Raw genomic sequence first — 16199 nt, 5'->3', positions numbered from 1 at the left:
AGGAACATAGTGAAAGGATTCTATATATCGTAATGTCTTGGAAAGAATTTGGACTTTATGCTTGTTTATTTTGAAATTAATTTTTCTCTGGAGTTCTTCTGGTCAGTTCTGCTCAGGAAAAAAACTGCCGGAGCCTAATTGGTAAATAGTTTCAGCCGTGTAAAGTGAGAATGTATTTATCAGACCGAATACTGATTCTTTTTTATCTTAGCTTTTACTTTTCTTAGCAACTCTCTCTGCCATCTCTGCATATGCACATTTCAGATCTGGTGATTTGTAATGGGAAAGTTTATAGTTTGAGTGTTAAAATGTAAATCGCCATTCCTAATTCTTCCCCTTTCTTATATACAGGGGAAAAATTACATGTTCCTTATATACAAACAGGGAATTCCTCGCAATGCCTCACAGTAGAAAGAAACTACTGTGCCAAAGCTGTGCAGCTTTGGCAGAACAATAGGTTTCCTTTAGCTTTCCCTTCACTGTGCCTGAGGAAAAGGGCTTGAGTAAGTGTCAGTCCTTTCATTGCTGGAGCAGTGGCTGACTCATTTGCAAGAGATGCTTTGGTCTGCATATACTTGATTTGCAATGATGTCAGTGACTGTACATCCTTGCTCTTATGAGGAATGGATAAGGATGGAGTGTCAACATGTCCTAAGTTTAATTTGTAGGGACTATTTAAAACATAGTCTGAATTTCCATTGGTGACTAAATTTCCATTGGAGACTGTGTGTTAATGGTTAGGAGCTTCTTAAATACAACTGGTAGGTTAAACTAGGTTAGTTACTTGGGAGACAAATTGTAGAAATTATGGGATATCTTTGTACCATCACCCTTAATCCATTGCTAAATCCCTCTTAATTCATCATTCCCTATTGAAGCTGGAGAAACTGATGCTTCTGTAGTTCAAATCCCCTTTATATTGTAGAGTGTACAAAGCACAGGATTTAAGCCTATAAATATTTTGTTAAAGAAATGATGTACAGAATGCTTGGCCTCCTGTCATCTGTAGAAAACTCTTGTATTATTTGCAAATGAACATGCTTGAGTGATCCAAACATGAAGCAGTGATGCAAGCATATATTGTATGGTCATTGCAACTGCAGTGTCCCAGGATCTGCAGTTAGGAATGGCATGTTTTTACATGCCGTTTAAACCCCTGCTAGGAATGGCATGTTTTTACAAAATTCTAGTGTCTTGTCTTTCTTTTCCTTGCGTATGTATTTCACAGATGATGAAGATAGATACCTACACGGGAAAGCAAGAAGGAAAAAAAAATAAAACTCAGTTTGTACAAAATATTACAGGAAGCATTGGGTTTGTGATCTGGAGAAATGGGAATTTTTCCCCATCATGTTACAAACACTGCTTCAAAACTCCTGTCCTCCTAGGAAATGAGGAATGAATGGATAAAAACATATCGTGAAATAGTTAATCCCCAGCTGTTAGAAGGCAAGCAGCTGTTGGTATCAGTAGAGTGTAGGCTTGACTTCTCAGCTTAGAATTTTTCACATCTTTATAAATACTATTTCTTTTTGGGTATTCCCTCATACAGCCTACACCCATGAGCTCAGGTGGAATCCAAGTTGAACGGCATGGCTGCTGTCTTCTCTGCCTTGTCTTGTTTATGGGATCCTGTGAGCATGGTGATAATCCTTGTGATAAGCAATGAACAGAGACTCCTAAAAACAGGGCAGAGCCTACTACAAATTATTTCCTTTCTTAAATTAAGAGTTGTGGGGAGAAGTGAATTCTAATTAAAAACTGATGAAAAGACTGAAGCAACTTTTAAAAAATAAAAAACCTCAACAAACAAGCCTTTGTCTGGTGAATACACAAAAACATCATTTCTTAAATGAATCCATGTGATGCACGGCCAGATTGAAATTTGGTTGGGTGATCACAAGCACTGTCAAAGAGGCTGATCTTTAGGAGGAATCTGGAGGAAGGAGATGTCTTGCCCTTGCTTATTTGTTCAGGAAGCCTTCAAAAGAAAGATGAGAGGTGCTGGAGAGAAGGAAAAATGATCCAAATCTGGAATCAGTGGTGAAGCTAAAAGCAATAGGGGAAGACTTGCAAGAGGGAGAGAGTCAAGTAAGAACACAAATCTCTCTAAATAGAAAAAGCCTCATGCCCTTGCTTATTTGTTCAGGAAGCCTTCAAAAGAAAGATGAGAGGTGCTGGAGAGAAGGAAAAATGATCCAAATCTGGAATCAGTGGTGAAGCTAAAAGCAATAGGGGAAGACTTGCAAGAGGGAGAGAGTCAAGTAAGAACACAAATCTCTCTAAATAGAAAAAGCCTCAAAATGGGAAGAGGCCCCAAAGTACAATAAAGCAAGTCAATAAATGGAGAACTTTAAAATAGAAGATGATGTAATCAGAATGAGAGAAGGGAGATTCTCCTGGCAGTTTTATTTCAAATAGGATGGATATGGGAAAGACTAGAGAGGGGGATGATCAGACCATGCTCATGATCAGAGAGGAAATAGCCAAATTTTAGAAATATTCTGGGAAACAGGGCAGCAAACCAAAGACCATGTAGGTGTGTGAGTAAGGGACCTGCAGTAGCTGTATTTCTCCTTGTGCCAAGGCAGACCTCATGCTGTGAGTGTTGTGTCTTCATTGCTGACAAAGGAGCGAGATGGAGTAGTGAGAGGAGATGGCAAAGTTCATATCACTGGTGGGGAACATGTTCCCAGCAAATTCCTAGGAGTTATGTCTTGGCTACACAGGATTGATGGTGGAGGAGAAGTGAAAAGGTGGGTTTGCAAGTGATCAGAACCACTGGAACTTTTATAGGCATTTCAATTGGATTAGAGAATGTAGGAATTCTATAGAATTCCTACATAGAATTCCTACGTAGAGAGAGACCATCTGGTCACTGGTCCTGGCTTGGAGACAGTGAAATGGGGGCTCAGGTTCTGGCGCTGCTGCAGGGCTCCTGCTTTATTACTCTGTATAGCTATGAATAAGTTCTCCTTTGGTGAAGAGATGATAATCTCCTTTGGTAATAATTCCCAGGTGTGCAGGAGTAAGTTTGTGCTTGCCATTAGAAAACTTCTGGCATGTTGCAGAAAAGTATGTACTGAAACCAGTTGTAATAAAGATCAGTTTAATGTGAATTAGATGATACAGACCTGGCTGCACTACTGCACATTTGGAATAAGGATAAGGATGTAGAAAAAAAATATGCAAAAGGCAAGAAAATATTAATAATTCCCATGCAAAATTGAGAGAAAAATGAAGATATTCAGTTAGTTTCAGATTCACAAAATAAAGCAGCAGTTTGTGCTACACTGGCTGCATTTTATTTTGTCCCTTTTTTGGTGCTTAAATTAATGCTGGGAAACTAATTCACGTGCTGAAACATCAGTTATGGTACAGAGCTCATGGTATATGTGTGTGGAGGTATTGTTCTGCTGTATTTTCAGTGTTTTGTTTATTTAACAAGCTAAAGTTAGAATCGACAGGACAAGACTAGAAAATAGTGACAATAGTTTGAAAACAGGAAATTTTGGCCTTGTGTGTATTCGGAACAGATGATCAGGATGATGGCCAGGAGAGTGGAAACTTCCACTGAGACTGTTTTTTCCTTATTTTGCTCAGTGAGAAAAGAGGGTGCTTCCTGGAAAACAAGTCTTAAGTATTTAAAGAAAGTCATAACATATTCAGTGTTTTCCTCATACCACATTTGTTTGTGTCCCAGCAATCTGTTTATACTTGTTAGTATCTAGTACTACTAAGAGTAGATATTTGGACTATTGTCAAATTATGGAATTGTAGATTCTGCTGTATAAAATCAAGACACTAAATATGCTTTTTTTTTTGGTTCTTTGTTTAATTGTTATGTCTTAGGTTTCAAAAAATAAAGGGCATAATTTTTAGGGAAGAGGATGTCTCTTGCCAGTTGGTGTTATGACAAGGGTCTCAGAAATAACTAGTAATTACATATTCTTCAGTTCCTGGTGCTCATGATATGGCCTTTAAAAAAGGAACCAGATTAAAAAAACCCACACAACCAACCAACCTTAAAAGGTTTTAAAAGATTTACAGAAAATGCTTTCCTTAAAACACCCCAAAATAAGAAATCTATATAGAAATCCATATGGAAATCTGCAAGTGTTAATTTCTTAGGGAAAACATTTGAAATTTTGCAGTTTCACCATGTTGGAGTTAGTCCTGCAAGTTGGAAGAGCAGCAAGTGGAAAAAGTAAAGTCCTGTACTCGAAGTATTGTTACCTAACGTGACCTCTTTCTGCTACTTCCCAGCAGTCCTTCCAAGTATGTGCCTTGTGGGATGGAGCTCATCAGTTATAGTTGTCACTGGTCTACGCTGACCACAAATAGGATTTAAAAAGAAGCACAGTGTGAAGGAGCACTTTTATTTTTGTTTCATTTGAGCTTCTACTGGGATGCAGAGCACAGGTCTAATGCACAAGTCAGTGAAGCTGTGCCATAGGTGTGTTTGTCTTCTGCAATAGCTGGAATACCTGGACAATGGAAATGTAGAGACAAAAAGGAGCAGAAATACTCAGCTGCTGTTTGGGATCCTTTTCTGGTTGTTTGTCAAAGACATGTACCAATTTCACTGTTATTTAACCTTTGCACTGAGAAAGAGAGGAATAGATTAAATAGATGGGAAAGAGAGGAAAGAGAGAGCTAAGTAGAAAGAGAGGAATAGATTAAATAGATGGGAGCAAAAAAGCATAAAGAAAATTAAATCTTGGACCCAGCAGACAATTGAAAAATGCTCAATAGTAGCTACAGGAATTAAATGTCCACAAGAGCATTACAAAGTCACCTCAGGTTGTGTCTTTTGCTGTTCCTTCTTCTCTCTGGTTCATGTTCTTCCTTCTGTCTTCTGTTTATTTCATAAGTTCTTTTGGAGTAAGGAAATGTCTTGTTGTGCATTTATGAAGCACCAGGTATTTTTTGGAGCCTTCTTTGAGCCCCTGGGCAAGTAATTTCATTCTGCCAGGTCTTCGTTGATGTCTCTGAGAAAGAAGGATGCCAAATTGTGCCCTTTTAAAGTACTTTGTGAGTACAGAGATGAAAACCTAAGCACAAATGTCCACACACTTGAGAGATGGGAAGGAAGGCCTAAGATTTATAATTTTATTCTTGGATTTACTGATCATACATGGAGAAAGATTTATTAGCAGTGTTACTGGGGTGGGGTGTAAGGAACTCTCTTCAACTTAGCCAGTTCTCAGGAGTTTTGAAAGGTTTTTTTGACTGGATGCTACCCAGAAGAAAAATGGCGGCAACTGTGCTAGAAGAGGAAAATCAGCTTTAAGCAGCCTTAGAATGGTGGGTAATAACAGTAGGAAACTACAGAAGGTGTTGGGGAAGATGAAATAGGAAAACCTTATAAATACGATTGCCTGGCAAAAGATTTGGAAAATACAGACATTGAGATGAGAACTAGATTTGAAATAACAAACCTTGACCACTGAATAACTAGAAAACAATAGTATAGCCAGGTTGAAAGCAATCCCCCTTTCTGATTAAACAATGCCCTTTACCTGCAGATAGGTCCAAAGGTCAAATGGAATGCTCTGTCTCGCCCCCAATGTATGGTTCATCCCACACCTGTGACCCTCCCCTGAAGTTACAGGTATCTGTGACCCCATTGGCCCAAGTCCTGTTCCAGCCCACCTTGAAGCCCCCTGATAAGGTGTGCCCGAGGGACCGGACGCTGTCTTGGATCTTCCCCTGGGACCCTCACCTGGAACACCCGCTCCCTCTCTCTCCCTCTCTCCCTGGGCCTGCCACGAGTTGTGCCTGGCAACTCCAAGCAGGGCCTTTCCCCCTTTTAATAAATCACATTTTCTAAGACCTGGCTTCAGAGATCTCTCATCCATCCAAACCGTCCTGGATCCCGCGCTCGCTACAAGAAGGATAACTGATCCGTTTATCAGTAAGCAGTCACTTGGCCATGTGAGAGCTAAATCTGTAAAAAACGGACCACAAAAAGCTTTCATTTAACATCTCTAAGCTTTTATTTTAACATGTCATGTAATCATTTTGGCCTCTTGAGAAACCACTTAAGGGGATCTAAATGGAAGGTTAAATCCTTTGAAAAATATAAATTAACTGCTCTTTCCTGCCCCTTCCTCCTTCCTTTCCCTTTCCATTTACATATGCACCCATACTTCCTACATCTTTGAACTACAGGCAGCAGCTAAATGAAGTACATCTCGAGTGTATATGAGGAGAGAGGAGGGGAAAATAATCCATAAATGTAAAGATTAAGGGATAGCTACAACCTCTTCAACAGGTACACCTCTTGTAAGTAGAATATATTGTAAATTCTGTGTACTGCATACAGTAGTATGCAATAGTTAAAAAAAAAAGGCCAAAAACTGACTAAACCCTAACATGGCTGCATGATGCTTTCTGTCAATTTCTGAGCTCCTTCATTCACATTGAAATCAGCAGTTTGCATATACTTTAATAAAAAAAAAACCTTAATCATAGAAATGTCTTGGTTTTACTTTGTAACCTACACAAAATGCTGTGCAAAAAATACAGAATTCCACTGTTCCTTTGATCATTTGATGCTCTGTGAGTGAGCAGCTTGTCACATTTCAGCTTCTCTCAAAAGCAACAAGCTCCTTTCTATAGTTATGATGGTCCCATAAAGCGATGGTCTCATGACAGAAGCAGGACAATGTTTGGCAGGTGTGGTGGTGTCCTGTGTTAGGCCAGCTGATGTGCTGTGCAGCCCAGAGGAGAAAACAAGTTGAGGCACACAAGGCCTTTCTTAGACTGAAGGGAAAGCAGCAAACCCTGTTTAACTGTGTTTTGTAATAATTTAAGAGCTTACACAGGCTTTTGGTGAACTTGAGAACCATGATTTTTGCCTTACAACACTTATAAAAGGAGCCATTTTTCTTCTGAATTAGGTATTTGCTCTGCAAGCAGTGTTTAGTGACTAAGAGCTAGTATATTTATAAAATGTATTATTAAACCATATTTCTATTAATAACTTATTTTATATATTTGAGTAAATCTTTAATTAAAAAAAATATTTGCTCAAATTTCTTCCCAGAATTAAATAACTACCAAATATTTAAATCGTATTCTGACTATTTTTTCAACTTCTCAAACTAAAAGCAGTTGACTTCTAGCACAGAAAACCAGTATTTGATAATGTATGGCTGATAATAACATCAATTATGTGACAGATAAATAATTGGTACCTTTAATTTTCCTGTGACATAAATTGGTTGTGAGTGATTATAAGAAATAGTTTGAGTGATTTTGAGAAATAGTTTGTAGCATGCACTTCAATAAAAGAAAACACAAAATTTTCAAACAAAAACGCCCAAATGGGTAAAAAAAAAAAAGATAAAACTTGCATAAGTACATATTTGCACGTGTACACTCTCTCTTTTAGAGATTGCTCTTTGGAAAGCTGTTGCTGAAAAAGCTCTTCCTTTTACATTTAACACAAATAGCACAATATTCTGTACTTCAGTGGGGCAGTGCACAGCTTTCTTTGCAGTGACAAATACTGAAATGTTAAAAATAGATCAAGCTTTAAGAATCCCAGATATTTTCAAATAACAAAGGATGATTTATTTGAGCTCATTTTGCACTCTGACGAAGTATAGAGGCGCTTTTGTGCTATGATTAGCAAGGGTGCTGATGTCATTTTGCTTGTCTAGCTTTAAGCTTTATTCTGCTGCTAAATTGTGCTTTGTACTGTAGTCCAGAGAACCTTTGTATCTGCCTTGTTAGTGTGTAGTTTATGGAATTGCTTTTGTTTTTGAATATAATCTGTGCCAGTTTCAGAGTGTGACTCACTGTTGGACTGAAATAAATGTTCGCATATGCACTGTGTGAAAACTTCAGAAATAGTAGCAGGTGCTAGCAGGCTAAATTCAATGTTTTAAATATTTAAGACGTGCTGTTTTGTAGCTTGAAGGATTGAAAGGAAATTCTTTTTAGCTTAATGTTTTTTCTCATTTTTAGTGTCCTATTTACTCATTAATGCTCAACAGAAATTGTCAGGATTGCTGGGAACCTTTCATTCCCTAACACAGTAAATAAATTTTTAGTAGAGGCATGCCTGGTTGATACAGAGTTGATGGAGTTTTTTTTGCATAGCGTTTTGTTGTTGCACGAACTGTGAGACAAAATGCATCATACTTCTCGATTGCTCTTGTTACTCTCCTATCTGTAGTCTCTTTCCTCCTGATTTCTGCTTTGAAAATTTCATCTGAGTGACTGAAGGCTGAGGTTAAAGATAAAGCAGTATCTGAAGCAGTTTGTAGCAGTTATCTGTGATCAGCCTTGCCTGGAGAGAGGCTCATCTACTGGAGTTTTGTGTTATCCCAGCATCTAAGTTGTCACTTGATTTGGAAGCAGGAAACAAACTCTGCTAATGTTTTTGGGTTGCTGTTAAATGCTGCTTATCCAGCTGTGCTGTGAGGATATACTCACATTTGAAATCTAAATTGAAGGGGTTTAATCTATTACATCTTCTACATTTTAACTGTTCACCAGTTAACCTTACTGCTACCATGGAAATAGTTGCTTGAGACTTTGACTTGATTCACAGTTTGCTTACAGTTCAGCATTTAAAAACAGATGCTGTTATTCAGAACTGCAATAAATATAATTGTTTTGTAAAGTATAGACAGTATCTTTAAATCAAAAAACTTTTAGAGGTTTGCTAGTTGGAGAATGGATCACAAGCCTCAATTAAGCTGTCTGTCCTTTTTCTCTTTCTCCTGTTTTCTGTATTATCTTTTCATAGTAGCTTTCTAAGCTTGATACCCCAAACACGCATGCACAGTGGTGGTTTTATGAGTCTTTGGGGCAAAGCCCACAGCACTTGTTCAGAGCAGGGAGATGGCAGTGCAGTCCTTGTCCCTTATGTCCCCCATGCCCCCCTTTCACTAGTTTGTTTGAAGGTAGCACCTACAAAAAATGAAATGAATGCACTCTTGTGCCTCACAAAAATGGCTCTGAATCTTTCCCTAATACACAGTAAGAAAGTCTTGTTTTCAGAGCTGCTATCCCAGTGTTTAAAGGACATCACACATCTTGATGCCTTCTGGGACCATCCTTTCTGATTCCATTCCTTTCTTTGGTTAGCACACAGCCAGGGCTGGCCAAAAGGAAAATGCCTTCACCCTCACCTGTCTTATTTATCCATTTCTTCTGCTGTTTTTTTTTGGTTTTTTTTTTTTTTTTTTTTTTTTTTTAAATCTTTCAAAGGACTTGCTGACAACCTTGTTTGAATATCCTAAAGAAGTTTAAAGTGGGGTGACTTGGGGCATGGTGTGAGTCTGTGGTGTAATGCACAATGTCTTGGCTACTGCACCGATTTACCTTGGTCTCCAACTTTGCTGAAAAGTATAAGAACAAATGGATGTCACAGGGGTGGCTCCCGACTGTGTCTGGGTTCTACTTTCAGATTTTTCAGTGTGAAAGCTGTGCAGCTCTCCTAGTGAGCAATGACAGCGTGTCTGGTTTCTTCTGCTGTGCCCATTATCCTGGCACTGTGTTATAAAAAGAAGCTACTAGCATAGTATTGCTGGTAGAGCTGAGGAACAAAAGTGCAGCCAAGTGGGGCAATAAAGATGCTGTTGGAAGCAGCAGGACAGCTGTATGCTGAGCTTGGTTGTGTGCTTTCAGTTAAGGTCTTTGGTGAGAATTATGGCAGGTGATGGAGGCCCATGGGATGAAAGGCAGCTAAGGATTCGTTAGAGAATACAACATTTTGCATTTGCTTTTCTCTTAGATCAGCTTCTTTCTGCAGCATCAAGAGGGCTGTTATAATAAGCACAGTGTCAGACTATCAAATTGATTTGTTTTGTATCTTCCCCAAAGACTGGGCTTATGTGGTAAAACTAGAACATTTGGTCATCTCTCTAACAGTTTCAAAAAATAATAATGTTGCTCTTTTTCTGTAGGAAGTACTAATGTAGAAATATGATGAGGTTCTGAGTGCAGAGTTCCCCTGGCATCGAGGTGCATGTACAGTGTCTGTTCCTTAAATGCAGGTCACGATCACTGAGTATCAGTGAAAAATTCAGTTAAAATGCATCAGCCTGAAACAACAGATATTGGAAACAAAACACCATGGAACACTTAAAACTGTATTTTATTTTGTCTTTCTCATGCTTTGGCAGCTTCCTTCAGAAGCCCTTTTTGTGTGCTTTTTTGCCCCTTTCCTGATCCCCACCCCACTTTTTTCTTTAGTGTATTCATGCTTTCTCATTTTGTAAACAGTGATTTAATTTATATATATGCACTTATTACAAACAAAGCCAAGATATAAAATTTAAAATACAAATTCACTAATCCTCAAGCCCACTGAGGTAAGAATACCTAAATAGTGTTAAATGTGGATATTTGGTGTGTAATCTCTTAGTATAATAACTGAACTACTTATTAGTACTTGGTTCAACCCCGGCTAGAATCACACATAAAAGGTCCTAAAGTGTGATTTCTTCCTTCTAATTTTTCTTCCTTTTCTCTCTCCCCAATTTCCAGGCATGGAAGAGAAGGTGGTTTGTGCTTCGGAGCGGCCGCTTAACAGGGGATCCAGATGTATTGGAATACTACAAAAATGACCATGCCAAGAAGCCTATCCGAATTATTGACTTAAATTTGTGTCAACAAGTGGATGCTGGATTAACGTTCAACAAAAAGGAGTTTGAAAACAGCTATATATTTGATATCAACACTATAGACCGAGTTTTCTATTTGGTAGCAGACAGCGAGGAGGAGATGAATAAGTGGGTTCGATGTATCTGTGATATCTGTGGGTTCAACCCTACAGATGAGGGTAAGTTCTGTTACTTTTTCTGAAAAAGTGCAGTGCCTATGTGTGAAGAACGTTTCAAAGATCAGATGACTATCTTTAGCTGGCATATGTTTTAAAACTTGTGTGTATTGGCGTCGAAACTTCCTTGTTATCCTCAAAAAAAGTAAGCAGAACAGAGGGAGATATTTAGAATTTGGTACAAATTAAGTGTGCCGTAGAACTTGGATGACGCTCTTCTGTTCTGCGTGATGTTAGATCTTGGGAGTGCAAGAAAAATCTTGAAGTACAATCATGTGCAGCAGTAGATCTTCATAATCATCAAAGGAGTCCCATTTGGTATAAAAACATATGGTTATACAAGCAGGAATAAGTGCAAAATGTCAGGTTTCTAATATTACCATTTCTTCCTCTGCTTTGAGACTCGGGGGAAAAGAAATCCACCCCCATCAGCTAAAACAAACAAAAAATAACCTGTAGCTTTGCACTATCCAACTCAAATCCTACCAAAATAGGAAGGTTGCTTGTAGGAAACTTGATGGTGTGTTTAATTCCTTGCAAATACCTCGTGGCCATTGCTTGTCCTGAATCCATTCTTTTTTATTTACTTATATTCCTGCATTCCTTTTGGAGATTAGTGGGTTACATGACTTGCTGTAGCTGGGTGCACAGTTCCAAGAAAAGATTAAATAGGAGTGGTAAGAAGGTTGTACATAAGGCATGCCTGACTGAAGGGGCTAGAATTAAATCCCTGCTTTTTGTAGGATTGTGGATTGAGGGAAGTGAAGGAGAAAAAGGGGCTTACATCACTTTGCTCCAGCCAAATCTTCAAAAGTGACTGGAAAATACTGTTGCGTTAGGAAGAAGGAGCCCTTTTCTTTCTCCTTATTGCAGTTTTGAACTACAACTTTGTTATGAAAACTTCATCTATGAATTGCCACTCTAATAGCAAATTCAGGGAAAGTTGCTTCTTTAGACGATTCCGGCATGTTTTTGTGGCATCCTGAGCACACCCAGGACCCGCAGCACGTCTCAGAGAGCAACTGCCATGGGATTCAGTGCTCAGCCTGCCAGGCATCCCTGCATTCCAGAGAGGTGTGGGCAGGGGGTAATGCACCAGTGCAGCTGCAGGCAGAAGTCCTTGGTTCTGGGAATACACTAGAAATCTGGGATCTAAGGAGGAAATGTGTTCACCTGGCAGCTCTTTGGCAGAGCACAAAGGAGCACGCGTCCATTGCACGGAAAAGAGAGGTGGGGTCCCCTCAAAACCATCAGACCTTTCCCCTGAGAGCTGGTGTATTGTTAGCCCTTAGTTTTCTGTCATTGAACTGAAGATGAAACCTGCTATGGATGTGGAGAGATGTAACTATGCCCTCACAAACTGAGTTTTTGCTTCAGACAATTGGATCAATAACTTCTCCCCATTGTACTCTCATTGCGTGTTTCATCTTTGGCATTTTAGCTTTGGCTGAATTATTCCAACACCTTTACTTCACATGCCTGAGAGTTGACAGTACTGTCTGTTTTATCAGTTTAGTGATGCCTTGCAATGCATTGAGGAAGAATTTAAAAAAAGGAAAATGGGAAAAGCAGTTGCTGAGTGTTTATTGCCAGGTTCTTCTTTTTCCAAGATGAATCTTCCTACCCCAAAAGAAGAGCAGGTCGTAAATGTACTTTCAAAAATCTGCATTCACCTGCAGCTTATTTTGGGAAGTTAAAGGACGGGTGAAGTTCAGATAGTAAAAACACACTATTATTTTAATCTGGAGCTAAACAAAAGGAGTATGTGGCATAACCAATCTTTCTATTACCGTTTGAAGCAGAAGATAGTTTTCTTTGAAGCTGGAAAAAATGTCTCTTGCAAGACTAATTAAGGGCTGTGTTGTGAGTGTCCTCTTTGGCATCCATTGCTCAGTCAAGAACTAGGAACACCACTGCCCTGTTGCTCCTTCTGGGGTTCATTTGGAAATCCAGGAACATAGCCTCCTTGAATTTATAAAGAAAAAATTTGCAAGACAGCAGTGGCTAGTGCTATTAGAAAACAATTAGGGAGTTGTTCTTTTGGTGTTGAGATGAATGAGGGAGAAAGAGTTGCTTGTAACTGTAGAGAGACCAGAAAAATAATGCTCAGAATAACTCTGAGCTGCTCCTTTCATACATAGCAAAGACTCAGCGATTCATGTAATGTAAACTTTGGTCTTTGTTTTATTTCATTAGAAATTCTTTTGAGTACTCATTTTTACCTAATGCTTTGTTTTGACCTTCCAACTGGAAACTGATTTATGCATGTGAAATCTCTACATTGTGGAGATCTGCAGTGTTACATTTGTATTTGGACAAAGTAGATAATTTATGTTCTTCAATCATATTTACAAGCATTGAGTGTTCACATTTCTGGTTGCATCATAGTCTAGTGTAATCTGTAATGATTGCATGACAATTACAATATATGCAATATTTGGCTTTTTATAGGGACTCTCTTTTAAGAAAGGTTTCTCAACGATTTAGTTATTTTAAAATTAACCAAGACAGAAACAGGAAGGAATTTTTATTTTAAATAAGGTAAATAATTCTTTTACTTTTAAAAATAAAATTCTGGGTAGTTTTTATGTTTTCTTCAGCTAATGCTTCTTGTTTTCAAATAGAAACTGTAAAACATTTCTTTCTATAGCATCTTTCTGTTTAAAACACATGTGCAAAGTTGGGGGGCGCCATGCATGAGCATTGGGTTTGGGTTTGCCATAGAGTTTCATACTGTGCTTTTAGCATTCATATTTTCTCTGTAAGGTCATGATATACTAGATCATCTAGAGATTAAAATGGAACTGTAAGGCAAAAATGTGTCACCAGTATTTCACTGTGAACTGTACTGAGAGACAGTCTGGAATGGAGAAGTTGAATGGACCTGATGGCTATTTTGTGCCTTCTGCTGTAGAGACGTCCTCTGAAATACTTTCAGCAGGATGAGGATAAAATGTTTAAAGAAAGGTCAAGATAGAGGAAATGGGTTTTTTTTAAGTGATTGATAAGAAGAAAGGTTGAAGGATTTTTTTTCCCTGAGAAGAAAATACTGAGGGAAGAACTGACTTTCAAAAAAAAAAAATAGTTGTGATAAGCAGGACATGGATCCATTGTTACCTGAAGAGAGAACTTGTTTTTTCTCTCAATGAGTGATGTAACGATTAAGAAAACCCTTTGAAGGATATCTAGGCACAGGCTGCAAAAGTCCTTCCCTAGAATTTAGTAGGCATCTGTGATGAATATTTTATATGTGATCCAGCTCCATGTTTCTGTAATTTAGTGAACTGTGTTCTTGACAAAGCAGGAAAAGGAGGAAGTTATCTTACTAAATGCAAACATGTCACTTGCATGTATTCATTTGAATAAATATAGCAGTAGCAAAATAAACCAGAAGAAATAACAAGGTAGAGAGGAAGAGGAAAAAAGAGAAGAACAAGACATTGAAATCTACAGTTACATTTACATAAATAATAAAATGTGGTGAAAAAAGTTTCTGTCATCTTAAGGACCATGCACTGGAAGGAGCTGCAGCTTGCTTTACACATAATGCTTTCAAAGTTTCTTTTTAGGCTGCTGCTATCTGGTGTATGCCTTCATACCTTTTTGCCTTTGGAACAATAAAATTTTATATTTGCTTTTTTAAAATGACGTTCTGATAATCCACGTGCTGCAGGTTGATCACGGCTTCGGTGCAATATCAGAGACTCCTTGTCTTTGATAAATAAATAGTGGGTATTGGAGGTATTTAGGGTGCCCTTCCTGCATGAAGGGTCTGCCTGTAAGAAATAAAAGTGCTCTTCTTGGACAGCTTTAACAAGTTCATGACAGGGCCTAGCACACATGGCAAAGCAAAATTGCCATCCCAATAGCATATGTTGAATATTCAACACCTTGGTCATTAAAGGATTCAAAAGTGAGGAGAAATAGCTGAGCTTCTAGATGAAGGAAGGGAGGCTCTGAAAGAGCATAAAGGGAAGTGCAAGGACAAAGTAATAAGTTTAAAAAAAAATTGCAACAAATTTGCACTATGGAGATGATGTTCTTAATGAAGAGTTGAGGCATTTTTGGATCTCTCAGATATGATTAGCTAGAAAGACTTGTTGCCTCAAAAGTGACGTGCCAGAAGGATGAGTGACTGATGACCTGGAGTGCAGTAAAAAATAACAAAAGAACCGAGTAAAACGTTAGGAGAGAAACTCTCAAGAGAAGTGTCATGGGTCTGTTGTCACAGAAGTGAGACAGTAGGTTTAGAAGGAATAGTGGCACAAAGGCATCTGTTTTTTGAAGACTTTTTTGGTTGCTTATTTACTTTGAGTAAGTAAAGTTGGGGGGATAATGGCCACTGAGACATACGAATATGATTTTTTTTTAATGGATGGAATTACTGGGAGGAAGGTGATGATAGACAGTGGAGAATGACATTAGAGCTTTCTAGTAAAATTGCATAGGAATAATCAAGGGTTTGATAGAAATGGTAGCTGGTGGCTTGAGCTGAGATGATCACTGCCTGTTATCCAAAGGAAAAAGAGAAGACAGCAGACAGGACTAAGATGTATTCTACTGTAGTAAAAGAACAGGTAGTTAAGTGAGATGATGATGATGAAGAACAGAGCACAAAATCTGCAGCAGTAGGTCTTCCCTTTCAAGATGTGAGGCAAAAATACATATATTTTAAAAATTATTTACTATTGGGGTATGATCAGAATCTTAATCTTGAGTGTCTGAGGTCATTATCTTAAGCTGACATCTGCATGTAACGGTTGTTCAAATGGAAGGTGATTCTGTTTTTCCTTGAGGAAAAAGAAACAGAATCTATTATGCCTAGGTAATTAACTTAATTTTCTCTTGTTCCTGCTGGACACTTCTTGTGCTGTTAACATTACTGCTGAGTCGCTGGGAGAAGGGTTGGAAAAGTGTTTTGCAGGTTGCTATCCCATGAGTCCTGAGGTGCTGAGAGGCAGCACATGGAATGATGGAAGCCTCTCTGGAACACAAAGATACCTACAGTCCAGGCACCGAGCTGGAGCCCCAGGAGGGGGGAGGCCCCATGTGGTCAAAGCAGCATGCTCTGCCATGGAAAGCTCTGGGCCTTTTTGGTGAAGAAAAATTCCCAAGCTTTTTAGTGTGGTGGGCTGCACTATTTTTCTTCATGAGTACCTACAGAAGTTAGTCTACAACACAACGCCTTGATTATTTTTCCTGTGTCACCCAGCCCATGTGCCATCTGAAGATGGGGAGAACAGGCTACAGATGTTTCCTTATTTCTCCTTTTAAATGAATAGTCTTCAAAACAAAATTTCAGGTGGAGAGGGGGTGTCAATTCCAAGTGCAAATGCTTTTGGTATTTTTAAATTTAAAATGGGTAATGAAAACTGCAGCTTAAAATTACACATGAATT

General features: G+C 38.6%; 1 protein-coding gene across 9 annotated transcripts in view; it reads left to right on the top strand.

Annotated features, from left to right (window-relative positions):
- The window catches only part of GAB1 (GRB2 associated binding protein 1), a 97392-nt gene that overhangs the window by 47527 nt on the left and 33666 nt on the right, over positions 1-16199 (top strand). For all 9 annotated transcript variants that reach the window (XM_068188003.1, XM_068188007.1, XM_068188006.1 and 6 more), the window contains exon 2: positions 10510-10804. In XM_068188003.1, coding sequence (XP_068044104.1) covers positions 10510-10804 — 295 coding nt within the window. The remainder of the gene's footprint in view (positions 1-10509; positions 10805-16199) is intronic.

This window comes from Anomalospiza imberbis, chromosome 4 (assembly GCF_031753505.1).
Source record: "Anomalospiza imberbis isolate Cuckoo-Finch-1a 21T00152 chromosome 4, ASM3175350v1, whole genome shotgun sequence".
Classification (NCBI taxonomy): domain Eukaryota; kingdom Metazoa; phylum Chordata; class Aves; order Passeriformes; family Viduidae; genus Anomalospiza; species Anomalospiza imberbis.
Note: the sequence above shows the minus strand (reverse complement) of the source record. Positions and strands in the feature narration are given on the sequence as shown.